At 34.4% G+C, this 27,579-nt stretch overlaps 2 protein-coding genes across 2 annotated transcripts; both read left to right on the forward strand.

The window, feature by feature from the left end:
• Positions 1-4,278: 4,278 nt before the first annotated feature.
• LOC122583247 lies at positions 4,279-5,232 on the forward strand. Its single transcript, XM_043755671.1, has one exon. The coding sequence runs from the start codon at positions 4,279-4,281 to the stop codon at positions 5,230-5,232; it is 954 nt and encodes a 317-aa protein (XP_043611606.1).
• A 15,808-nt stretch (positions 5,233-21,040) lies between these two features.
• On the forward strand, positions 21,041-27,258 carry LOC122584036 (GDSL esterase/lipase At5g45960-like). The gene is made up of 5 exons (XM_043756394.1): positions 21,041-21,354; positions 21,762-21,892; positions 23,566-23,808; positions 25,643-25,898; positions 26,813-27,258. Exons 1-5 carry the CDS (start codon positions 21,084-21,086, stop codon positions 27,007-27,009), a joined length of 1,098 nt encoding a protein of 365 aa, XP_043612329.1. The 5' UTR covers positions 21,041-21,083; the 3' UTR covers positions 27,010-27,258.
• The last annotated feature ends 321 nt before the right edge of the window (positions 27,259-27,579 follow it).

Below are 27,579 nucleotides of genomic sequence, written 5' to 3' on the forward strand. Positions count from 1 at the left end.
TGTTTTTTTAGCAATAATACAATATATCTACCAAAATGTGACGAATTGAATAAATAGATTCAATAAAATATGAAACATAAATACATAGGTCCCAAATGGATAACTATACTTGTGGATAATCGAATGGTAATAATAATTATAAATAAATTAAAAGCCAGCAAACAGAAATATAAAGGACTTGAACAGTTGTTGAACTTGAAACATTTGTCTAATAAGATTAAGGGGCCCTTAGGCCTTATCCAGTAAGGCGGACTATACATTATACTACTGGCCGGTCTAGCTCTAACTTAGGTGTCAAGACTCAAGATGTACATTTGAAGGCGAATAGAAATCATATCACTTATTAGGCCAGATATCGGGTAAAATGAGATCGATTGAAATAAGATGCATGATGGTGAAGGTATATAAAGACCGGTTCACGGTCAAAAAAATGTTGATAATACACATTTATTAAGCTCCGCATAATGTGACCAACATAAATATCTTATATTGGCGGAATCTAACAAATTTAAGCATAAGGGCTACAACGTGTATGAAAAAAATTGTAAGCACACTCTCTGTGAAATTTATGTTAAATGTACAAATATTTCATACATGTTAATTACAATCATAGCTTAGAGCTTTGTTTAAATTAACAAACCTTATATTTTTAAAACCGACAATTCTGATTAAAATCGATCTATACTTAAAAACTATTTCTATATATGTATAGAAAGTTGCTCAATATTTTTTAGTGCCGCATTCCAGATAATTCAGTAGTAGTCAATTGTTGGAATAATTAAGGAAGGAAATTGACATCTCCACAATAATTTTTAGTCATACACGACAATTGTATATGTTTTACTGCACAGTATGCAATTGTATGAAACATGTGTTGTTGTGTATGGCCAACGAGTGTTGTAGGGATATCAAAGGTTGATATATTTTATGTGAATAGGAAAATATACCTTTTATATTATAGTTTAAATATTCTGATAAATGTACAAGTACTTACTGTACGAATACAATATTTTATTGTCCATATAATTACTTGAGAATGTTATTTCATGTATATTATCAAAATAACACTTTTCGTAGATCTTTAAACCAATATTTAATTGTCCATATAATTACTTGAGGATGTTACTTCATGTATGTTATTAAAATAACACTTTTCATAGATCTTTACTTTTTTTTTTGTCTTTGAACATTTGGTCGTCATATGACATCACGAATACTTCACTGTTTAATCTTGAAGCCTTGTACGTACCTAAAACAACGTGATGTTGACCATGAGCCGTTAAAAGTATTCGGAGAGAAAAACAAGGCTTGTCATCCCTAAAGATCAAACTCAAGACCTTTTTAAAACCGAGAACTTCTTTGACCAGCTGGACTCGTCATCTTAAATAGTTAATTACTTATATATAAGTTGTAACAACTGTCTTAGAAATGTTCTAGATAAGTTCCTCGAATCGTACTTTCGCCATTAGAACGGCTAGACAGTTCAATTTATTTAAGTTCTTGATGTACTTTAGACCCAATTATGCGCTTATATGAAGGTCAATTTGATCTTAAATCTTGATTTATATGACGAGTTTATGATTAAATACGATGAAATACGAAAGTTCGGTTGATAAACGTTTGTGTTCATAAAAGTTCTAGTTCAAAATGTTCATAAATAGTCCTTGCACTTATTAAGTTCATTTATTATGGGAAGACTATAAATAGAAGAGTTAAAGAGAGAGAAAACTCTATTCATCATCTTTTCTATCTCTCCACTCCCTCACTAGAACACACGCCTAAACACCATAAAACACACACTAGGGCATCTCTTGATTTTGAAACGTTTAATTGAAATCGTTTGTACTTTTAGCATCCTTGTAATAATTAAAACACACTTCTTGAATCATTCCTGTAACACCCCAAGATCTTGAGGTAAAAGAAATTAACCCCTTTTCATAGTTTTGACATTAAATTAATTTCCTAGTATTTTATTTTTTAGATATGGGGTTAATTTAGTTGGAACTTTAGCGGATAGCGGGTAAAATACCCACATTTGGAGAGTTGGGTCGTGGCATCTTCAGGGAGTGCCAGCCACCCCTTTTGATTATGACTCATGCTTCCACCTTATTTCTTTCTTCCCCATCATTTCTTTCATGCAACTCTCTTCTTTCTTTTCAAAGTCAAGCTAAAATCCTACTAATTCAAGGACAAGAACATTCATAATAATCATCACCACCACATAATCTTCATTCAGGAAATTCAAAAGCTAGGGTTTGTAGGTTGGTGGTGGTAGCCGAAATTTGAAGGAAAAAGGGGAAGAATTTGTGGCTTAAAAACCCTAATCTAATATCTTCCTTTGATTGAGATATTGATTTCCCCTAAATTTAGTTTCCTCTTTCCTTTGAAATTAGGGTTCATGGATGAACCAATTTGGGGGTTTTTGCTAGAAAATGAATTAGGGTTAATTTTTCTCAATTCCTTAGTTAACCTAGTTGTCATTGAGCAACGTGATGTGTTTGATTATGAAATTGATAAGTTCATGTGAAAATCTTAGTTAATGAGAAAAGATGAATTTTTACTAGTTATTGAAATATGGATGAAAATGGTAGGTTGAACTACCCAATGTTGTTGTTAAAGATGAAAGTAGCTCAATGACAAATGGGTTGGGTTTTGGTTTAGGAAGGCTAGTGATTGAAGTATGACTAGGATGAGCTAGTCAAGTTGTGAATGTAAGCTTATGCACTTTTATGATATGATTATAGGTTGAAGCTTGCTTGTGCTTATTTGTTTAGCATTATTGTCCCTTTTGCGGAGGAGGTGAGTAAATTTGCATACCTTTATGTTTACGTTGGGTCAATTACCATGAGATGTGAATGTTCCAAGCATGGTAATTGATTTGGCATGAAGCCTATGTGGGGCATTGTTTTTGAGGCCTAAGAACCTCCGGGGCCTAAGAATCCAGATAGTTGATGTGATATGAGACCTAAGAACCTCCGGGCCTAAGAATCCTGATAGATATGATTGTTATGCTTGTTTAGCTTATATTGATCCATATATGTATTGTTTGTGTGCAAGGTGAATATGTAAATGTGACATGACGATGCCATAGGTTACATGTGAAAGTCCGTGTACTAAGCCCTCCTTCGTATTCGTAAATGTATGCAAGTATATTTACTAAGCCTTTGCTTATATTTTAGTTGTTTACACTTTTATAGATAGTTCCGGAGGAAGGAACTAAGTGTGTGTTGATAAGCTTGAAGTTGTAGATATCTTTGAAGAACTTGAAGGTAATTAGGTCATTCTCGAATGAATGACGATCTTTTGGTATAGAAGCTTAGACGTCCCACACCTCATGGCTCAAGGTACATTTTGGTTCAAGGTCATGTTTTGGTAATGCATCTGTAAATGTCCAAGTTGTAAAGTCATTGAAAAATGGTATTGTTGTTTACGGATGAAAATGTTGCCAAAACGGGTAAATGACCCGTGAGGGTTGTTCTTGGATTTGTGAAACATGTTATGTTGTAATTGTGTTTGAAATGTGTCTACGTTGTTGTTGGAAACCTCTGAAATGTATTTTGAGAAGTTTGTTTTGAAATTTGAAGGTCGCAAGTTGTCATAGTCGAAATGAGTATTTAGGGTTGCTGTCAGGTGGCTCACTGCGGCGCAGTGGGGGTGACTTTGTCCACTGTGGCGCAGTGGTTTTCCACGGAAATAATGTTGGTTTCTCCCACTGAGGCGCAGTGGGAGGTATGTCGAACCCACTGCGGCGCAGTGAGGCATGTTCTTGCTCTAGCCGAGGATTTCCACTGCGGCGCAGTGGGGAGTTCTCACCCACTGCGGCGCAGTGGGGTCTTAAAAAAAAACTTGTATTTTTGGTTTATCGAGTCGTGTCCTTTCAAGTTGGTATCAGAGCCGAGGTTTAAGGGATTTAGGTATTCCCTCGCGTAGAAAGTACCTAGACTTAAACCTTAGTTGAGACTCGACCTTAGGTATCCGAAATTCTATATGGGACCGAAGGATGTGTTTGATGATGATAGTTTATCGATTTGTTAGTATTTGAGGCACAATAAGAAGCCGACCTTATTGTGGTTGGAATACTAACAGATTTATAAACTAACGGCATCAAACCTTGAACGGTTTTGTGTAAAGTTTTAGGTTTCGACCATAGCTCATGAGGAGAAATAGGTCGTGTGCTTAAATTAGCTCGTTTATTCTTATTATAGTATAGAAGAGCAACCCCGTCATGAAGAAATCGAGCACAATGAAGAAGAAGAGCCCGTATTTGATGAGGCTAGCATGGATATATCGGATCAAATAGGGAGAGCATTAGAAAAATATACTCCTATCTTGCTCAAGAGATTGAATCAAACCCTGGAAGGAGCGGTGAATGATCACATTGCTCAAATGATTAAAGAAGAAGTTGCAATCAATGTGCAACGGGAATTTGAGAAGCGTGATGCCAAAGATAAAGGCAAGAAAACTGAAGATGAAAAGGAGGTGGAAGTTACAGGGGAAAGAACATACAAGAAAAAGTTCACTTTTCGGGATTTTGAGGTATGTCACCCACCCGAGTATCACGGTGATCGGGATCCTATTGTTTGTACTCGGTGGATCTCAGAAATTGAAAGGGCATTCCGTACTAGCCAATGTCCCTCACATTTGAAGGTGATCTTTGCGGTTGGTATGTTAAGGAATAGTGGAAAGAGGTGGCGGGATGGATTGTTGGCTATTAAGAAGAGGGCAATAGATGATGTCGAGTGGCCCGAATTTAAAAACATGTTTTTCAAAGAATTTCGGTCGGAGGCCGAGGTAACTAAATTGAGGAGTGAATTCCTCAATGATTGTCAAGGCAACATGACCTTGAATGAATTCCGAGCTCAATTCTTGGACAAGGCTCAATTTTGTCCAGAATTCCTTGAAAACGACCAGTTGCTCAAAGAGCAATTTTACTTGAAGTTGAGGAAGAATCTCCGGGAGAAAATTTGTTTGCACCAAATGGAGTCTTTCTCCATGTTGGCGGATGTGGCCCAGGATCATGAGATTGAGATGTCAAGAGTTGATGAAGGTGTTTTGAAAAGAAGGTATGAAGATGTAAATTCTCCAAGCAAGCGGCCTAGACAAGAAGGTAGTCCCGGGAACCACTCTAATAAAAGAAATGTCCCATTTTGTCGCCAATGCAAGAAGAATCATCCGGGGGTTTGTAGACCGGCGGACAAGGGTTGTTACACTTGTGGGAAGCCGGGAATGTAGGTCCAAACCTCACAAGCCCGTGATTTGTTTCAAGTGCTTCGAAGAGGGCCACATGAGAAGCTCATGCCCAAAATTGACGGAGGAGGAGAGGTTAGAAGAAAGAAGAAGGGAGGCGGAGAGGAAGAATGCTCAAACACATGGGAATTAAAGAGGAAGGTCCTTTCAACTCTCCGTGGAACAAGCAAGAAACACCGATGACGTTGTCACAGGTACATTCCTTGTATACAATGTGCCTATGTGTATTCTCTTTAACTCGGGAGCGAATAGATCATTTGTTGCTATTAGAATGATTCATGTTATTCCTGTATCTAAGTCATGTCTAGAAAATGCTTTGCAAGTTGAGGTTGGTACTGGTAGGATGGAATTAGTAAAGGAGGTGTATAGAGGGTGTGAGATAAAAATTTCTTCAGAACTCTTCCAGGCCAATTTAATTCCTTTTCCGATGGGAGAGTTTGATATAATCTTGGGTATGGATTGGTTGAGCTCATGTAATGCAAAAATCGCTTGTGATGAAAAAGCCGTATATCTAAAAACTTCCAAAGGTGATGACTTGGTGGTTTATGGTGATAGGAAGGAACGTTCCATACCCGTGTGAACTTTTGCTCGTGCCAAACGTTACATATCCCATGGATGTCACGCTTACCTTGCTCACATCGTTGATGTTGAAAAGAGACCTCTTTCTATCGAAAACATTCCCATTGTGAAAGACTTCGTCGATGTTTTCCCCGAAGACTTGCCGGGCGTTCCTCCCGAACGGCAAGTTAAATTCTCAATTGACCTTATTCCGGGAGCTAATCCCATTGCTAAAGCTCCCTACCGTTTGGCTCCAACGGAAATGCAAGAAATGATGAAGCAACTTCAAGAGTTACTTGAGAAAGGTTTCATTCGACCTAGTAACTCCCCTTGGGGTGCACCGGTATTATTTGTAAAGAAGAAGGATGGAAGTATGCGGATGTGTATCGACTATCGTGAGCTCAACAAGGTAACCGTAAAGAACAAGTATCCTTTGCCTAGGATTGACGATTTATTCGATCAACTTCAAGGGGCTTCATATTTTTCAAAAATCGATCTTCGTTCGGGTTACCATCAACTCAAGGTACGTGAAGAAGATATTCCCAAAATCGTTTTCCGTACTCGTTATGGTCATTTTTGAGTTTGTTGTCATGCCTTTTGGTCTTACCAATGCTCCCGCGGCTTTCATGGACCTCATGAATCGTGTTTGTCGTCCTATGCTTGATAAGTCCGTGACTGTTTTTATCGATGACATTCTTATTTATTCCAAAAGTTCCTCCGACCATGAAGCACATCTAAGAGAGGTGTTGGAATCCCTTCGTAGAGAGAAGCTCTATGCCAAGTTCTCCAAGTGTGAATTTTGGTTACGGGAGGTGCAATTCCTTGGTCATGTGGTTAATAGTGAAGGAATTATGGTAGACCCGGCTAAGATTAATGCGGTGATGAAGTGGGAGCAACCCAAGAGTCCGTCGGAGATTAGAAGTTTTCTTGGTTTAGCGGGCTATTATCGTCGTTTCATTCAAGATTTCTCTAAAATAGCTTCTCCCTTGACCAAATTAACTCGCAAGAGTATCAAGTTCGAATGGAAAGATGAACAAGAGATGGCTTTTCAACAACTTCGTGAAAGGCTAAGTCAAGCACCGGTTCTTGTTTTGCCCGATGGCCTTGAAGATATGGTGGTGTATTGTGATGCATCATCTAATGGCCTCAGTTGTGTCCTTATGCAACGAGGTAAAGTTATTGCTTATGCTTCTAGGCAATTGAAAGAGCATGAAAAATGATATCCCACTCATGACTTGGAATTAGCGGCGGTGGTCTTTGCCTTGAAAATTTGGCGCCTTAACCTATATGGAGTCAAGTTCACCATCTATTCCGATCATAAAAGCCTCAAGTATTTCTTTGAGCAAAGAGATCTCAACAATCACCAACGAAGGTGGCTAGATCTCTTGAAAGATTATGATTGCGAGATTTTGTATCATCCCGGGAAGGCTAATGTAGTAGCGGACGCTTTGAGTCGGAAGAGTTCTCATCATGCCCTAGTCGTTTCTCCTCTTTGGGTTTTGATCACTAACGATTTCTTGGATCAAATTAGAGAAGCTCAAGAGAAGGCTTTGCAACGGGATCCTAAAAAAGAAAGAATTCAAGGCCAATTGCAATATTTCACTAAGGATTCTCGTGGCCTTACTTTACGTTTTGGGAGGATTTGGATCCCATTCTCTTGTGAATTGAAGCAAGTTCTCCTCGATGAGGCTCACAAATCCAAGTATTCCATTCACCTCGGTGCTACAAAGATGTATCATGATTTGAAAGTAGAATATTGGTGGCCCGGTATGAAACGTGATGTAGTGAAGTATGCCGAGAAATGTTTGACTTGCGCACAAGTGAAGGCTGAGCATCAAAAGCCTTATGGTATGATGCAACCGTTAGAAATTCCCAAATGGAAGTGGGAAGAGATCACCATGGATTTCATCACAAAATTGCCCAAGACCCCTAGAAATCAATTTAATACTATATAGGTGGTAGTTGATAGACTAACCAAGAGTGCCTTGTTTCTCCCTATCTGTGAGGCATCGTCATCCGAAGTGTTGGCAAAGATCTACGTGAAAGAAGTGGTAGCTAGACATGGAGTTCCTATCTCCATTGTTTCGGATAGAGACACTCGTTTCACTTCTCACTTTTGGCAGAAATTTCATGAAGATATGGGTACCAAGCTCAAGCTTAGCACCGCCTATCACCCACAAACAGATGGCTAAAGTGAGAGAACCATTCAAACGCTTGAAGACATGCTTCGAGCATGTATAATTGACTTTGGAGGCACTTGGGATCTTCACTTGCCTTTGGTAGAATTCTCATACAACAATAGCTACCATTCTAGTATTCAAATGCCACCGTATGAATTGTTGTATGGAAGGAAGTGTCGATCTCCAATTTGTTGGGGAGAAGTAGGTCAAAGAGAAATAGGTGGCACGGAAGTAGTGCTGAAAACCATTGAGAAGATAGATGTAATCAAGGAAAGATGGAAAGCGGCTCAAGACCGACAGAAGTCGTATGCGGATAAACAAAGAAGGCCAACTGAATTCAATGTTGATGATCGTGTCTTGTTGAAAGTCTCCCCATGGAAAGGTGTGTTACGATTTCGAAAGCGTGGAAAGTTAAGCCCTCGTTTTACTGGCCCATTCAAGATTGTGGCTAAGGTTGGCAAGGTTGCATACCGTTTGGAGTTACCGGAAGAATTATCGGGAATTCACCCTACTTTTCATGTGTCACATCTTAGAAAATGCCCTGCCGACGAGTCTTCCTATGTACCATTAAATGAGATCGAAGTTGATAATAAGTTGAATTATATTGAAGAGCCGATTGCCATAGTCGAGGAAGAGCTTAGAAGAGTACAAAATAAGACGGTAATAACTTATAAGATTTTGTGGAAGCACGGTAAGTTGTCCGATTGCACATGGGAGTCCGAGCACGATGTTCTTGTTTACTATCCGTCATTGCATATGGCTTGGATCACGAGGCCGTGATCCGTTCCAAGTGGGGGAGAGTTGTAACACCCCAAGATCTTGAGGTAAAAGAAATTAACCCCTTTTCATAGTTTTGACATTAAATTAATTTCCTAGTATTTTATCTTTTAGATATGGGGTTAATTTAGTTGAAACTTTAGCCGATAGCGGGTAAAATACCCACATCTGGAGAGATGGGTCGTGGCATCTTCACGGAGTGCCAGCCACCCCTTTTGATTATGACTCATGCTTCCACCTTATTTCTTTCTTCCCCATCATTTCTTTCATGCAATTCTCTTCTTTCTTTTCAAAATCAAGCTAAAATCCTTCTAATTCAAGGACAAGAACATTCATAATAATCATCACCATCACATAATCTTCATTCAGGAAATTCAAAAGCTAGGGTTTGTAGGTTGGTGGTGGTAGCCGAAATTTGAAGGAAATAGGGGAAGAATTTGTGGCTTAAAAACTCTAATCTAATATCTTCCTTTGAAATTAGGGTTCATGGATGAACCAATTTGGGGGTTTTTGCTAGAAAATAAATTATGGTTAATTTTTCTCAATTCCCTAGTTAACCTAGTTGTCATTGAGCAATGTGATGTGTTTGATTATGAAATTGATAAGTTCATGTGAAAATCTTAGTTAATGAGAAAAGATGAATTTTTACTAGTTATTGAAATATGGATGAAAATGGTAGGTTGAACTACCCAATGTTGTTGTTAAAGATGAAAGTAGCTCAATGATAAATGGGTTGGGTTTTGGGTTTAGGAAGGCTAGTGATTGAAGTATGACTAGGCTGAGCTAGTCAAGTTGTGAATGTAAGCTTATGCACTTTTATGATATGATTATAGGTTGAAGCTTGCTTGTGCTTATTTGTTTAGCATTATTGTCCCTTTTGCGGAGGAGGTGAGTAAATTTGCATACCCTTATGTTTACGTTGGGTCAATTACCATGAGATGTGAATGTTCCAAGCATGGTAATTGATTTGGCATGAAGCCTATGTGGGGCATTGTTTTTGAGGCCTAAGAACCTCCGGGGCCTAAGAATCCAGATAGTTGATGTGATATGAGACCTAAGAACCTCCGGGGCCTAAGAATCCTGATAGATATGATTGTTATGCTTGTTTAGCTTATATTGATCCATATATGTATTGTTTGTGTGCAAGGTGAATATGTAAATGTGACATGACGATGCCATAGGTTACATGTGAAAGTCCGTGTACTAAGCCCTCCTTCGTATTCGTAAATGTATGCAAGTATATTTACTAAGCCTTTGCTTATATTTTAGTTGTTTACACTTTTATAGATAGTTCCGGAGGAAGGAACTAAGTGTGTGTTGATAAGCTTGAAGTTGTAGATATCTTTGAAGAACTTGAAGGTAATTAGGTCATTCTCGAATGAATGACGATCTTTTGGTATAGAAGCTTAGACGTCCCACACCTCATGGCTCAGGGTACATTTTGGTTCGAGGTCATGTTTTGGTAATGTTTCTGTAAATGTCCAAGTTGTAAAGTCTTTGAAAAATGGTATTGTTGTTTACGGAAGAAAATGTTGCCAAAACGGGTAAATGACCCGTTAGGGTTGTTTTTTGATTTGTGAAACATGTTATGTTGTAATTGTGTTTGAAATGTGTCTACGTTGTTGTTGGAAACCTCTGAAATGTATTTTGAGAAGTTTGTTTTGAAATTTGAAGGTCGCAAGTTGTCATGGTCGAAATGAGTATTTAGGGTTGCTGTCAGGTGGCTCACTGCGGCGCAGTGGGGGTGACTTTGTCCACTGCGGCGTAGTGGGAGGTATGTCGAACCCACTGTGGCGCAGTGGGGCATGTTCTTGCTCTGGCCGAGGATTTCTACTGCGGCGCGGTGGGGAGTTCTCGACCCACTGCGGCGCAGTGGGGTCTTAAAAAAAAAACCTTGTATTTTCGGTTTATTGAGTCGTGTCCTTTCAATTTCTCAGGTAACAACAACATTTGATGGGTTTTTGAGCAAATTAAAAATGTACTTTTTCAAGTTCATGTTCTTGATGATTTTGTCCAATTTTTGAATGAAAATCGTGTTAAATGTTAATGGGTTTGTGTCTAAATGTGTTTAATAACATTTGTATGAACAAATCTGGGTCATAACATGCTTTAATCTACGAAACCGATTTTTGAAAATGAAGGTACAACTTGTTCTTGAAGGTCACGACTTGTTCATGTTATATTTGACCTTGGAATCATTAAAAGTGATATTAGATGATGTTATTGAGTATATATGTACTAGTGCTATGTCCAAACAAGTCCTTAAATCGATCTAGACATTCATTATTGGGCTCGTGTTGTTCAGCCCGTTCTTGAGCTAGGATGATCTCCTCAAGATCGTCCCAGCCCTCTGAACCTAAAACGATCTCCTCAAAGATCGTCTCAGGTTTTGGTGTGTTTGGTTGTTCATTCGAAGTTGTTGTGATTGGGAATCACACACTCTTGGGTAGCTAATCTTCTAGATTGGTTTTGCTCAATCGTTCTTGAACTAGAAACGATCTTGTCATACGAACTCTAGGACGATCTTGTCCCTAGGACGATCCTGTACCAAGACGAACTTGTACCCTAAGACGATCCTGAACCCTAAACGATCTTGTATCTTAAAACGATCCTGAACCCTAAAACGATCATGTTCCTATAATATGGCATACTTGGACTTAAATCGACTAGATCTTGTACTTAGCCACTAGACCAGTTCCTAGCTTCATTACATTGCAATAATATACACCAAGGCCGTATAAACATGTCAAGGCTAGCCCTAACTCGAATCCTAGCTAAGATCATTGCTCAATCCATGACCAAGTACATTAAAGTCATGATTCATCTTAATTATTAAAGTGCGAGTTCTATGAACAACCAAACTAAGTTCTTAAGGCTAAAGATCATTATTAAAGACACGTTCAACTAATTAACATTATAATTACATGTGTGTGTGTTGAAAGACGTTCAGATCGAGTCCAGTTCAAGTACCTAAGTTCATTCAAACTCATTTTGAGTCAAAACGTTCAAAGATCATCAATGACCAAATCATCAGTTCATCAAGGACATTTCAATGATTAATTAATCATATGAACTTATATGCGTACTTATTTATGATCAATGACTTGTACTTAGGCTTTCCTCAAGTCGTGCTTGGATTCTGGTAGATATAACTTATCTATCTCTGTGCTTATTCTCTGTGCTTATAAACTGTGCTTGTACCAGATCACTGTGAGTTCACTAATCCCCCTTTTGTACATTTTGTTCAAGTTCTTTATCGGGGACTGAAAAGCATGAAAACTATTTTGTACTTATATATATGTTCTTGAACTATGTTACGTACTATCTTATGATCTTATGAGATAAGTATGATATGATTCTTAACTATTTATAAAGGGTATTTAAGTCTTGAATGGGCAAGATCCTTAAATACATTTATACTACTGTACTTGTTCTTTACCATGTTCTAGTTCTTACTTGTTCTTGTTCAGTTCTTATTCACTGCTATCAATTCATATCCCCCAGTTCAGGGATTGAACCGTAGGTAATTATGAACAGCGCTGTTTAGGGTAGGCCCACCCTCATTCTCCGTAGTTCTGGAGGATGCATATTATCTGTTCTTGTTCTGATCTAGATCTTACTTGACTTACTTGATTATTATGAGCATATCGTCACACTACAGTTCAGTTCTGGCCGATCGGGTTGGCAGTGACAATACATCTATAGTTCATTAATTGTTCTTGTACTGTTCTTACTATTGCAAAGTACTTTTGTTAAATGCACAGATCTTATGACCTTGTTCTTACTCTACATATTAATTACATGTATACTAAATAGTACTTTATGTGAATCTCACCAACTGCTTTCGTAGTTGACCTTTTGAACTTACATGCTTTTCAGGCTAGGCTAGTAGATCTCTTAGCATAGGAGTCTTCCTCTTTAAGCTCATCTCATTTGGCGACTGTTCGAGCATTCAAGACCAGGAGCTGTGAAGGCTTTCCTTTGTTTATTCAGTTCAAGACTTCGGTACTTTAAGACAATTGTTCTGTCTTTTGAATATTAGCTATTTTGAGTATACCCCATGTTCTGTAATAACTATTATACTTCTTCTTCTCTTCTTAATGTTATTAGCTGTGTTGGAACTTGTACTGTGTGCAATTGTGCTTATCTGCACATCCCGTATATTTCGCTTTAGCGGGGTGTTACATAAGTTGTGATCAAACGGATCTTTATAAATTGGTGAAACCCAAGGGCTGCATCTCAGTCCTTGGATCAAGACAGATCCACGACTGAGATCTAAAAAAAAATAACATGCAAGGACACTTTGGTAATTTCACACGTTATAATAATGCATAGATTTTACATACACACTCCTCCCTCTCACTCTTCATCTTCTCAGATCCAAAACACACACACACATACATACACACAGAGTAAAACACACACATCAATTTTCTTTCTCTCTTTCGCGTCCTGCGCCCACCACCACCACTTTCAATGGCACAATCATATTGCCTTTGTCTTCGTCATCATCTCCATCATTCATCATCAATAGATTTTGAAAATGTTAATAACAATGAAGGATGCATTGAATACGAATATTATGACTTTTTGTTATGTATATTCGAATTTTCTCAGGTGATAATCAAATGTAATTTGATAATATGTGATTAGATCTATTCTAACATTTGAACTTGTTAAACTTTATTAGCTATTCAATTGACTTTGTTGTTTGGTATAATATTGCCTACAAGGTATTTGATACAATGTCTAAACCAAAGTTTGTTATATATGATTTAATATCAAATCACATCTGATTGAGTATTGCATATAAGGTGTTTGATGAAATATCTAAATCAAAGTTTGATAACCTTTATGATTCTGAATCAAATTTGATTGTGTATAGGTTTATTGATATAAAACTCATTTGTTTGTAACTGTATGTGTAAAATCACATCTGAGTGAGGTTATATATATTTCTGTTTTTGTAACTGTATGTGTAAAGTCATATTTGATTTTATATATAGATTTTATAGATTTGTGTTTTGTAACTTTGTTTTGTACAATAAAATTTGATTTTGTATTGAGGTTTTAGTTACTTGTGTTCTTATGCCTAGAATCATATTTGATTTTACTCTTACAGTGTGAAAATCCTATATATAATGAACTATTTACAATCAAAAATGATTTTACGCATACATTGTGAAAAACCTATTCAAAATCAACTATTCAAAATCAAAAATGATTTTACGCATATATTGGGGAAAACCTATACAAAATTATATATGATTTTTTATAACACATTGAGACAAAACCAAATGAGTTTCATACAAACGAAACCATTTAAAATAAAAAATGATTTTATCCATAGAGTGTCAAAACCCTATACAAAATCATATATGACTTTATTCATAAATCTAGACAAAAAAAGTGAGTTCGGTATCATTAAACATATTCAAAATCATATATGATTTTGCATATGCTTCCGAACAAATAAACTTATTCAAAATCAAAATCGATTTTAAGCATACATTATGAAAAATTTATTCAAAATCATATACGATTCTACGTATAAATTTGAGACAAGGCAAATGAGTTCTATACAAATAAACCTATTTAAAAAAATTTTTAGTTTACGTATACAGTGTGAAATATTATACAAAATCATATATGATTTTACGCATACATTGTCAAGAAAATATATTTGTGTAGCACATTGAGTCAAACCAAATGGCTTCCTTTAAGAATTTTTTTTATTTAAAATCATTATTGATTTTACTCATAAAGTCTGAAACCTATTCAAAATCAAAAATGATTTTACGCATACATTGGGGAAAAGTTATACAAAATCATATACAATTTTGTATAGCACGTTGAGACAAAACAAAATGAATTACATACCAAGAAACTCATTTGATTTTAAGCATACAGTATGAAATACCCATACAAAATCATATTTGATTTTTTTCATACATCTAGACAAAAGAAATGAGTTCGGTATCATTAAACCTATTCAAAATCAAATTTGATGGAATTTCATTTGTTTGTGTAGATATATGGAATTTCACTAAACCTATTCAAAATCAAATCCGAGGGGAAAGTGTGATCACGAGGGCCTTCGGCCTGGCACTTTAGTTTAGGGTTTGAAGTCGTAGGGTTAGCCGTTCAAATCCTAAACTAAAGCTTAATTTCTAATCAAAAATGATTTTACATGTATAAAGTTAAAAATCTATGAAAAATCATTTTTGATTTTCTGCATACATATTAGAAAAGTTGCATTCTAAAACCCTAAATGCTAGGCCCTAAAATGCTAAAGCCTGTAGTTGGGGGACGGATGTATACGATACGCTTAGGGTTTAGGGTTTGAAGTTGTAGGGTTAGCCTACCCTACAACTTCAAACCCTAAACTCTAAGGTACCATATAAAAACCCGGGAAAATCTAAACCATAAAATTTAAACCTTAAATTGCTAAAGCCTATAGTGGGGGAATGGATGTATACGGTACGCTTAAGGGTTTAGGGTTTGAAGTTGTAGGGCTAACCCTACAACTTCAAACCCTAAACCCTAAGCTACCATGTAAAAACCGGGAAAACCTATGCAAAATCATTTTTGATTTTATGCATACATTTTAGAAAAGTTGCATTCTAAAACTCTAAATGCTAAGCCCTAAAATGCTAAAGCCTACAGTTCGGGGACGAATGTATACGGTACGCTTAGGGTTTAAGGTTTGAAGTCTAACCCTACAACTTCAAACCTTAAACCCTAAGCTACCATGTAAAAACCCGGGAAAATCTAAACCATAAAATCTAAACCCTAAAATGCTAAAGCCTACAGTAGGAGAATGGATGTATACGGTACGCTTAAGGGTTTAGGGTTTGAAGTCGTAGGGTTAACACTAACCCTACAACTTCAAACCCTAAACCTTAAGCTACCATGTAAAAACCCCGAAAAATCTATGCAAAATCATTTTTGATTTTAAATGGTTTTCTTTGTATGGAACTCATTTGGTTTTGTCTCAATGTGTTATAAAATTCATATATGATTTTATATAGGTTTTCCTCAATGTATGCGTAAAATCATTTTTGATTTTGAATAGGTTTTTCACAGTGTATGCGTAAAATCATTTTTGATTTTTGTAACACCCCACTATTTTTAAGGTAATAGATTTTTTTTTTTTATAGTTTTAACATTTAATTAGTTTCCTAGTATTTTGTTTTGAGAAAATGGATTAAATTAGTTGGAACTTTAATGGTAAGAGGGTATAATACCCATTTTATTTGGAAGAAAACGTGGCATGGAGAAAAGAAGCCAGCCACTTTTCTTGATTATTCCTAATTCCATCTTTTCTTTTCTTTTCTTTTCTTTTATTAATTCTCTTCAAAATTCTTCCATAAAAACCTTCTTGATTCTTCAAAATTTCATCTAGCAATAATAGTGAAATTCTTCCTTCTAAATTTCCATATAACTCAATTAGCAAAGAAATAATTTGAGGGTTTTGATCTTTGGTTTGGTGTGGGTCGAAATTACAAGAAGAAAAGGAAGAAATTGGGGTTTCAATTTGCTTCTTATTATTTCTTTTCTTGGAGGTAAGAAATTCACTCTAATTGTTGAATTATTTAAATTAGGGTTCTTAATTTTATAGTTTGGGGGTTTTATGGGTTTAGGGTTTAAATAAAACCCTAATGAATTTTGATATAGAAATTGGTAATATGATTGAGAAAATAAGTTAATGATGAGGAACCCCATAGTTGGAATTTCATAAAATTGGTGTTTGGCTAGTATATGAGCTTAGAAGTCATATTATGAGAATTATAATGAAAAGATGGTATAGCCAAACACTATAGTGGTTTAGTTCATGATGAACTTAGTTAATGGTTGTAGAAGGAATGGGTTTATAAACTCATAGTATATGATAAATGTTGTGTAGGTGGTGGAGAATATAACAATGAGCATAATAATCAAGTAGAGCCTATTAGCCAAATACAAGGTGAGTACATATGTATGTGTACATAGTTGAGATATGGAGTTCATAGATGAGTAATCACTATGACACCATTTGTGTGTGAAATTTGTGTAAGACTAATAGATGAAGATATACCTATTAGCATACATTGGTTTGGTGCAAGACTAGTAGATGATAATGTACCTACTAACACTTTTTATATGAAAGACTAGTAAATAATGAGATATCTACTAGCATATATCATTGGCCAAGTAGAAAAGACATGATCATGCTTTGTTTGTTATTATTGATTTGATTGATATTTGAATGGCTTAATTTGTTGTATACCTTATCATTGTAAAGATAATATTGGTCATATTCATATGTATTCAGCTTTAATGCTTACTTTTAGTTGTTTGATGTTTTATAGGAGTAGGTAGTAGTAGCAAGAACAAGGAGCCGGTGACGTGAAGTTAGAGTTCAAGTTTTGAAGTTTGGAAGAATTGACAACTTGGGTAATTGTTGATAGACTATCCCTAATAACCATGATGACTCATGATACAATGTTCTTTTGGTTTAATTTATTTTAGGATAAAATTTCTGGAATTTGATTTGCAAATGGTTCACATGGTGTTTAAAGGTTAACATGATCGTTTTGCTTTGAAAGATCGTTTTGGGCGAATGGCCCGTTTGGTCGTTTTAATGTATATTTCAATGGTTAAGGGTTTGGATCTATCAATTATGTTGTAATATATGATTTTACTCATTTTGGTGTTTTGGTTTAAATAATTTGTAGCATGAAAAGTGAAATATGGATTTTTGGCTAAAATGGAATTATGCAGGTCGGACCATAAATTTACGAGCTCTGACCATAAATTTACGGCCCATTTTTTACATGGGACCGTAAATTTACGGGCCTTGCAATTTTGAGTTGCTTACAAACAGGGACCATATGAATAAAATCATATATGATTTTGGATAGCTTTTTCATACTATATTCTTAAAATCATTTTTTGATTTTAAATGGTTTTCTTTGTATGAAACTCATTTGGTTTTGTCTTAATGTGCTATAAAAAAATCATATATGATTTTGTATAGCTTTTCCCCAATAATTGCGTAAAATCATTTTTGATTTTGAATAGTTGATTTTGAATAGGTTTTCATACTTTATGACTAAAATCAAAAATGATTTTGAATAAATTTCTTTATATGGAAGCCATTTGGTTTGATTCAATGTGCGAATTATGATTTTGTATAGGTTTTTGAGACCATATGGGTAAAATCAAATTTGATTTTGTGTAGGTTTCTTGGTATGAAACTCATTTGTTTTGTCAAAATGTATGCATAAAATCAAATTTGATTTTGTATAGCTTTTTACACTATATGCCTAAAATTATTATTGATTTTTACTCATTTGTTTTGTCTCAATGTGTGCACAAAATTAAATTTGATTTTGTATAAGTTTGACACCATATGCATAAAATCAAATTTGATTTTGAATAGTTTTTTTGATATGGAACTCATTTGTTTTGTCTAAATTCTTTATATATAAAGTTGTAAAAGCTGAAATCACTAAAATTATCAACACATAAATACAGAATCAAATTTGATTGTAGGCATATAGTCACAAACACACAGGTAACTATAAACTCAATACATTGTACAAACAAAGTTACAAAATCAAAATCTCTAAAATCTTTATACATAATCAAAATTGATTCTAGACATTAAGTTGCAAAAATAAAAATCACTAAAATATCAACACATAATCAAATTTGATTATAGACATATAGTCACAAACACACAGGTAACTAAAAACTCAATACATAATCAAATTTGATTGCACAAACAAAGTTACAAAACACAAATTTAACAAATTCAAAATTTATAATAATGTACAATCAAGTATGATTGGCTGTACAATCACTAAATACGTATATAATCAAATTTGATTTAGTACATACATTTTGGTTTAGACATTTCATCAAACACTTTGTGGGCAAAACTCATTATAAAAATTTTAAACAACAACCAAAGATACAACTTCTTATCATATAAAAAACAAAAATAAAAGAAAAAAACAACAAATAATGGATAAAAATGGTTTGTTTATCTATTTTTTTATATAAAAAACATAAACTACATAAAGTATCACTCTAATAACATCTTAAACATCATCTTCCACTTGTTGTTGTTGTTGCTAGTGTTTGAGATGAAGATCCAGATTGTGGTGGTGGTGGTGGTGGCGGCGGTCGGATATGGTGGTGGTGGTGGTGGTGGTGGTCACCGTCCAAGGAGGAGAAGAGAGGGAGAGAATGTGTGTTTGTTTGTTTGTGTGTGTGTGTTTCTATCAGGAGGAGGAAAGGGGAAAAAAAATTTGTTAAGCAAATTTACATATATGCCCCTCTGTGTTTTTTTTTTTATTAAGGCATAAGTTTCAATCCTAGCCATTGATTGAGGTGATCAAATGGCTAGGATTTGGTCCTTGGGATTCATGAAAAATTAAAGATTCAAATAGACAATTTACCTATATATATATATATACATACATACATTATCAAAATAGTTAATAACTTAAGCGTGTTACTTCATGTATGTTATTAACATAACACTTTTCATAGATCTTTACTTTTTTTTTTCTCGAACATTTGGTCTTCGGTCAACATACAAAATTAGGGATACTTCATTGCTTAATGGTGAAGCTTTGCACGTATCCTAAATAACGTAATGTTGACCATGAGCTGTTACAAATATTCAGAGGGAAAAATCACAAGGTTTATCATCCCTAAAAATTGAACTCAAAATCTTGTAAAACTGAGAATGCCTCTGACCACTAGTGATAGCATATATGTATAGACTTGTTATTTTATGGAAAAAAATGTATATAATAGTTTACACATTTAATTTTATTTTGAATATAACTCCATATAACTTAGGTGAAATTAAATGTACCCATACACAATAATATATATTTTGCAATAAAGGTAAAATATAGGGAAAATATATTTGCTTGCGTGGAGTGTGTTTCTAGGCCTGATCAAAGATCTTCTGATCAATAGAAATAAAGAAGAGTTTGATTGGAAGAACTATTATTAGCATTGATATATAATATCATTTAAGGAGGAAGCTAGCCGAAGATCATTTGTTCCTGCCCATCATAACTTTTGTAACTTCTTTTTTTTTTTTAACGTCCAAGATTAATTAGTGTTCCCGTTATCTGAAAATATCTAATGGCGAAAGACATATAGACAGTGTTAGATAGTCAAAGCCAACTAAAGCCACAAGTACCGGAAACAACCGGTCACCTAAAGGCTCAATGCATTGAGCCCATCTTAAATCGGATTTGAACTCGACATCTATCTCAAATCTCCGTCTTTCTATTTCGTCGTGCCGATGAAGCTAAGGCTGATTGGCACACTTTTTGTAACTACCTTTAGCATCTTGCTAAATATTGTAATACATGTATAGGTGTTTAGAAAAAGGTTGATTGTTTAAAAAGGAAAAATCTGTTTATAAAGGAAATGCAATATTTATTAGGGGTTTGCTAAATACAGCCCTTAGGGCTGTGTTTAAGGTGCATAAATTGTTTGTACATTTACCATGAAAATCAGGGGGCGGACTTTTAATATGGAAGGTACAAGTTTTTTTTATGCACGTTAAATACAACCCTTAGGTTATATTTAGCATTTCCCTATTTATAATATAATTTTTTTTGTATTAATTTATAGTTAGATAAAAGAAGGGAATTCGATGATAAAAGTGAATGTACAAGTTGACATTATTATTAGAGATAATAATTCTATTTATATATATATGTAGGACATGAAAGGGATATATGGATATATATTATTATCTAGAGTTGCAAATGTAGTTTTTTGGTTGCCAACATCTTGATCAGTCTCAGTTTGCACTTCCTTATCAATCACTAATATTGTTATGTAATTATCGAGTAATTTATTGTGTTTTTTTTTTTTTTTTTTGCTTGTTTAAGTAACTGCTTTTACCTTGCTTGTTTAATTAAGTGCGTTTCTGTTAGTTTTAGTAGTAATTACTATATATTGAATTGCATTTAATAACTTTTCTCTAAAATGATGTTTAATTAAAGTATATATATTTAATATGCACTTAATGAATTTTATTAGCTTTGTGTCAAATATCGAAATTTATCACTTTTTGGACAAAAAGAGTATTCTTTCACTATAATGTAGTGGTTCAGGTACAATTTCTTTTGATGGATTAATTACATTTCTATGTAAAAAGTTAGGTAAGCAACCTCATAGGCCCTTAGGCAACCCACGTAGTTTGCCATACAACATACGTACATACACATCTATATATAAATATGGCCTTAGCCTTTGTCACTTTTTGTTACTACATGGTTTCTGTCTCTTAAAAAAATTATGGAGTCTCCTCATGCAATTCCAAATATTATATTTATTTTGTTCATTTGGTTTGCTTTTATTATATATGTTCAAGCTCAATCACAAACTACGGTGACAAAGAAGAAGCCTTCGGCACTTTTTGTGTTTGGAGACTCGACGGTCGATCCTGGAAATAATAACTATATTCGAACTCCTATGAAAAGTAATTTCCCACCTTATGGGAGAGATTTCATCAACCATATTCCAACCGGAAGGTTTAGTAATGGACGTCTTGTAACCGATTTTATAGGTAAATCTAGCTAGCGGTGTTGTATTCTGTCGATTTGTCTTGTGTTTACTCACTTCTGTAATGCACATTTATGCGCGATACTTTTTAGGACAATGATCTTTTTGAAAACTAGTACGCGGACTAGGAGCTGTCTGGTCCCCTCCAACTAACTAGCGTAACTTTCTGTAAATTTATACTAATATCTCAAATTCACATAACGTTTTTTGTCGGCATCTATCAATCGAACAATCACTTATCAATCATATTTTTAGTAGTAGTGATTTAATTCTCCTTTTTTTTTTATTATATGTCTCTTTATAATATTCGAATACAATATTTACCCTTATCATTATTTCTTTCACTTTACTTTAAATTCTGGTTCTGCCTCTATCGTAATTTTTTGTGTTCAATATTCTTTTATTATGCAGCTTCATACATTGGTGTCAAAGACACTGTGCCAGCTTACTTGGATCCAACACTTACGATTCAAGACCTCATGACCGGAGTATCCTTTGCATCCGCCGGATCAGGATTCGATCCATTGACCGCAACACTCTCAGTCTCTCTCTCTCTCTCTCTATATATATATATATATATGTATATATATATCTTTGTGTGTGTGCGCGCATTAAGTTAATGCATGGGTGTGACTATGTGTCGGTGCATATACGTACATCCATGCTGTGATCTAACCGTGGGTGTTTGTGTCACTACATATATATAGAAATAGATATACATATATAGTAGAGAAAAGGACAGAGTTAGCTAGCATGTTACATGCGTGGTTTTTGTTGATATATCCGGCAGAAAATATTAAAATCTTGATTGTGAGTATGATTTTAGAAATAATGTTATATCACCATTTTAGCAATGAAGTTGTTTATTAGTTTTAGATACAGATGTTACTAATTTAGTTTTGAAGGTATTAAAAAGACCTTTTAGCTACTTTCTTTCTAGTTACAAAAGGAATTGAAACTCTATTCGGTTTAGGCATTTCTCTTCTAAAGATGAACATTTAAATCTAGTGTATGCATTTAAAGATATGCTTCTGGAAAAGGAAAAAGTAAATAAAAACCAACAGTGTCACTAAACGTTTTTAAAAATATGTAGAATTTTCTTAAACTTTCTTACTTATTTATAGGAAAATGCTAAACGCAGTTATCAAAGCTGCTTTTAACGTGCATAAAAAAATTTATACCTTACATATCAAAAGTCCATCCAGCATCCTGAATTTTATGGTAAATGTACAATTATCTAATTCACCTTAACTGCTGCGTATGTAATTTAAGTTGAAAAGATTAAATATAATTTTAATACAGTAAGTGATAACTTTGCGCTTTCCTAGTGTGAAGATTTCACATGCGAATCATTGATCTTGTGCCTACAAATAAAAGATTGATACACATTTATAAATTTTTTTTATATTTTTAAGTGTGAGTTGTTTAGTTTGTTTACACTAATTGATGTAAACAATTTATATGCAAACATATACATATTTAAAAAAACATAAAATAAACTACGCATAAGTGACTAACTTGTTTTATCGGATATTTGTACTATTTATGCAGACCAAACAAATTCATAACTTAAATGCAATTGTGCATGTTAGTCAATATGTTACAGAAAAAACCTTTAATTCAATTAATTTCAGTATTCATTAATATCTATTGGTGGGGTGTGCCATTTCTTATCACCCATAGTATCCCAATCACACTTTTTGGTATCCCAATCAAAAAGTGTGGAGCCCCATATTTATAATGGTATATATGATAGAGTAAAAAGTGAGCCCCCTATCATTAATAATCTGATCGGGTTACCAAAATAATGGTCGGGATACCAGGCGTCTTTCTTATTAACTTCTTTTACATTGCCTTCAAAAGGGTAAAAACTAGATTACCACCCATTTTGTCCTTTCCCTGCAGACTTTTTGAACTACCATATGTTACATTTAGTAAAGGAAAATGATAAATCCTTCTAAAAATTTTCTTAATATATCTACTTGTTAATACATGTAATCTCTTAATTCTCTTTCCTAATCTTATCCCTTGATTTTTCATATGTCACAATCCTATTAATTAGGAGGATTTGTAGACTAATAACTTAGGAGGATGGATCATTACCCAATCTTTAATTATAAGTTATAGTAAGTTATTATGAATATATTCTACATGAATGCCCAATATTGACTTAATTAAACAAGTTTTTAACATTTGCATTTGGGTGTTTGTGTAGAGTGCAATTAAATTGGAACAACAATTGGAATACTTCAAAGAGTATAAATCAAAGATGGAAATGTTCATTGGGAAGGAAGGTATCGCGGATTTAATTAACAAGTCCGTGTTTATGCTGAGTGCCGGAACAAATGATTATATCGTTAACTATTATGGCCTCGGAGAATCAGTAACTGGTGTCTTGTATCCGAATGTCACGAGTTATAATAACTTTTTGTTACAAAATATCGAGCAGTTCATCAAGGTATGTTTTTCTCCTCCCAATTAAATCATAGAGAATAACATTGTTCATAAATCGAAAGAATAACATTGTTTTATTTGACTTATTAAATATTTTAATATAGGGTTCATTGCCTATTGGGCAATTCATTGAAATTCATTTAAATTAGAGGTTAAATATTTTTTTCACATAAAAAAGGTTTCAAATTCAATTTTTATCAATAGGAAAAGTAAATTCTAATTTATTGAAACTATTTTTTATGTAAAAAAAAAATAAAATAATCATATCTTAATTTATTGAAAACACTTAATTCAACGACCATGTATAAAGAGTCAAAAGAATTTTCTTTAAATGAAAGCTAAAAGTTTGCCTTTTTCAGGATTTCTCACCATAAAGATTCTTCCTTTTTATCTATTCTTCCCCAATAGAACCTAACATTGTCAAATGTCTTATAGTTGTTTAGAGTGAGTGTGTTACTAAAAATAAAATAATAGAATCTATATTTGTTGTGAAACTTAAACAAGGGAGAATGGGTTGTCATGAATGAATGAAGGTTGCATCTAATCTAGACATAGCACTCATTAAATAAATTGTTTTTATGTATAAAAATACTACTATTGGCAACGTGTAATGTAACGTCAGACATGTGCATGTTTTATCATTTGTGTTAAAGTTGATGTTGAAATGTTGGTGAGAAACTAATTTGCAATACTAGTTAATAAAAAGAAAGTTGGGGCCGGCATGCGTAGATTGTTAGATGCGACTGAATATATAAATGATAGGGGGCTAACACCTTGAGGAGAATGCCAATGGGCAAATCGGTCGTATCGTTAGTAACACATCGGTTACCTGATGATGTCAATATTAGTACCGGCATATCGGTTGTGCTCATCACACATTAGTGAACGAATAAGTTAGTGATGAGAGGTGGGGATAATAATAGAACCGGGATCATGAATGACCCGTAACATAAACATTTTAGCACTGGACTCATATTTGTGTGAAACTTTTGAACTACTAGATTATTATTATTTTAAAGTAGTTCTTTATAATTTTTTTCTAATTTTAACATTTTATATGAGGATTCACACTTGATGATTTTCATTTCATATTTAGTGTTTCAAATACATCCTTATAATATTTGTTGCTATAAAAAACTATCAAATGTTTAAAGTTATACACATTGACCTAGAGATGATGCAATAAAAAATTACAGAAGGGGCAAAATTAAAAAATTCATAAAAGATAAATTTAAAATGGGGTAAAAAATTAAAAACCTATTAAAATTTTTTTAAAGAAATTTAGAAATACATGACAAAATCTAAATTTCAAAAGAGGCATTGGTCCACTTTGCCCACCATATGGTACCGCCTCTGCATTCACCTGTAACATCAATGAAAAACTGTATCTCATAAAAAATTACATTACATGTGTTGAGTGGGCCTATAGCCTCGGCTATCCCTACCTCTAACTAAGATCCGCCCTGAGTGGGGATCCGCATAGCATTTTTTTTTTTGACGTGAATGTGTGTATATAAATTAATAAAATTTCAAAGTAATGAGTCCATTGAGAATTATGTATTAGTTGAGACCGATGTGACAGTATTGGATCAAAATACTGATAAGTCCCATCGAAAGCCTTTTAATAATTTATAGGTCCCAAATTAAACAATGACCAACATTGTTATACTTTTTATAATCGGCAATTGAATGTTCACCTATGTCACTGTTAAAGATGGTCCATTGGCATTAAAACTTGATTAATTTGTAAGCTACATATCCTTCATTTTATTAGAATAAACAAATTAAACCAAAACTTCTTGTACAAAGTTACAACTTTTGTTGAATCTTTCTCAAAGGAACTTGCCAACGAAGGCGCTCGAAAGATTGCCATGGTTGGGCTACCTCCGATGGGTTGTGTGCCTGGAGAAATTACGCTTAATGGAGATGTGTCACGGCGCAAATGTGTGGAGTCAATGTGCTCTGTTGCAACAGAATATAACGTACTTCTTGAAAACAAATTGAAGGGCATGCAGATTTCAGGAGTCAAACTTTATTATGCAGATATATACAAACCAATTCTTGACATGATCCAGTTTGGACAAAGCAAACTTGGTAAGTTCCCTATTTCTATTTTCTGGCCATACAGAAAGTCTGAAAGTGGTCTGTGACCCGATACATTAGTTTAATATTTCTTCTCATGCACACATGTAAAAAGTGACGGTTTCTTAAATTTTTAAAGTCGGAGGCCTAAAATTTTTGTTACTTAAATTTGGTCGAGGCATAGTCTTCTAGGTTGGGGCCTAATTAATATTAGAAACATAAAAATTTACAAAGAAAAACTAAGTTGAAAGTGAGGTAGTGAGGGGCAAGGGTGTAGTGATAAATTTTGACTCTTAATTTGGCAAGTTTTTAGCCAATAGAAAGATGTCAAGTGGATGTACCAAAATATTGCCAATTCTTGCCAACAAGAAGCCAAAAGTGAAGGTATAACTTGCCAATTTGTACGTCAATGCTTGCCAAAAAATGAGGGGGAAAAAAGGACCACTTAGCCACGTGATGCCCCTAGTTCACATGGAAAGAGTCAATACATGCCACAATTGGCCAAAACTAGTCGATCCAACTTGCTGATGTAACTTGACAAAACTTGCCGATGCATGTGTTATAGGCTTGCCAAAGAGCCGATGCGATGCTTTTTGTCGATAAAACTTACCGACCACACCCTTACCCTTGATCACCCTATAGTACACTCCGTCTGCCAATGCATGCAGATATGTCCACAAACAAAAACATACATGGGCCGAGCTATGAAGGGACCTGAGAGGGTCCGGCTCCCACCGTTTTTTATATATACAAATTTATTTACAACATTAATAATATTTATATATCGACTATATAGAAAAAAAGTGATATTCTACATTTCGGCCCTAAAATTTTTTTGTCTTGGCTGCCAAAAACAAATTGGTCACGTTCCCCCAAAGCATACACGTATAGACACATCGATTAATCAATCTTTTATATTTCGATAGGTTTCGATGACGTGAGTACCGGATGTTGTGGATCGGGATACATTGAAGCCGCGGTGTTATGCAACATGAACTCACCCGTATGTGATGATGCATCAAAGTATGTTTTTTGGGACTCGGTTCATCCAACCGAAAAAGCGTATCAATATATATTTACCACTTTACGTCCGATAGTTGATATGGTACTCAATGACAACTAATTATTATTGAATTCTAAGAGGATCACAATCATTATAAAAGTGATCGATTTGATAGAGTTTCATTATGATCAAATGTCCAACCCACTTTTCCATTTAAATCAAGAATACATTGTATTTGATCAACACCATCAACAAAACGATATATGTTATATAGTAACTTTGTTTCATATTAGGAAATTTGGTTAATCAATCACTATTATTTGTAGCATTTTGTAATCAAGACCTATCAATTATTTCAGTTTCTTGTAATTTCATAATTTCTTTTCATAATGACGTTCCGATATGTCAAAACAATGGACAAAACTGATGTCGAAATAGTGATAGCAACATTGGCCCCGGTTTGGGTTATTATGTTTGCTTTTACTTGATATGGTTTTTTTTTTTTTTTTCTTTTACAGCTCTTTTCAAACTAGAGTGGTTTTTTAATAATGGACAAACAAGATTAAGCATACATCTTTCAGATATGTCGTTGCTACAACAACAAAAGTTAAATATTAGTAACTAGAAAAACCTATAATGAGGACATGGGGTCAGGCCCGGTCCTGATGATTTGGAATTTTGGATGCTCAG

The sequence above is a fragment of the Erigeron canadensis genome, chromosome 9 (assembly GCF_010389155.1).
Source record: "Erigeron canadensis isolate Cc75 chromosome 9, C_canadensis_v1, whole genome shotgun sequence".
NCBI lineage: Eukaryota > Viridiplantae > Streptophyta > Magnoliopsida > Asterales > Asteraceae > Erigeron > Erigeron canadensis.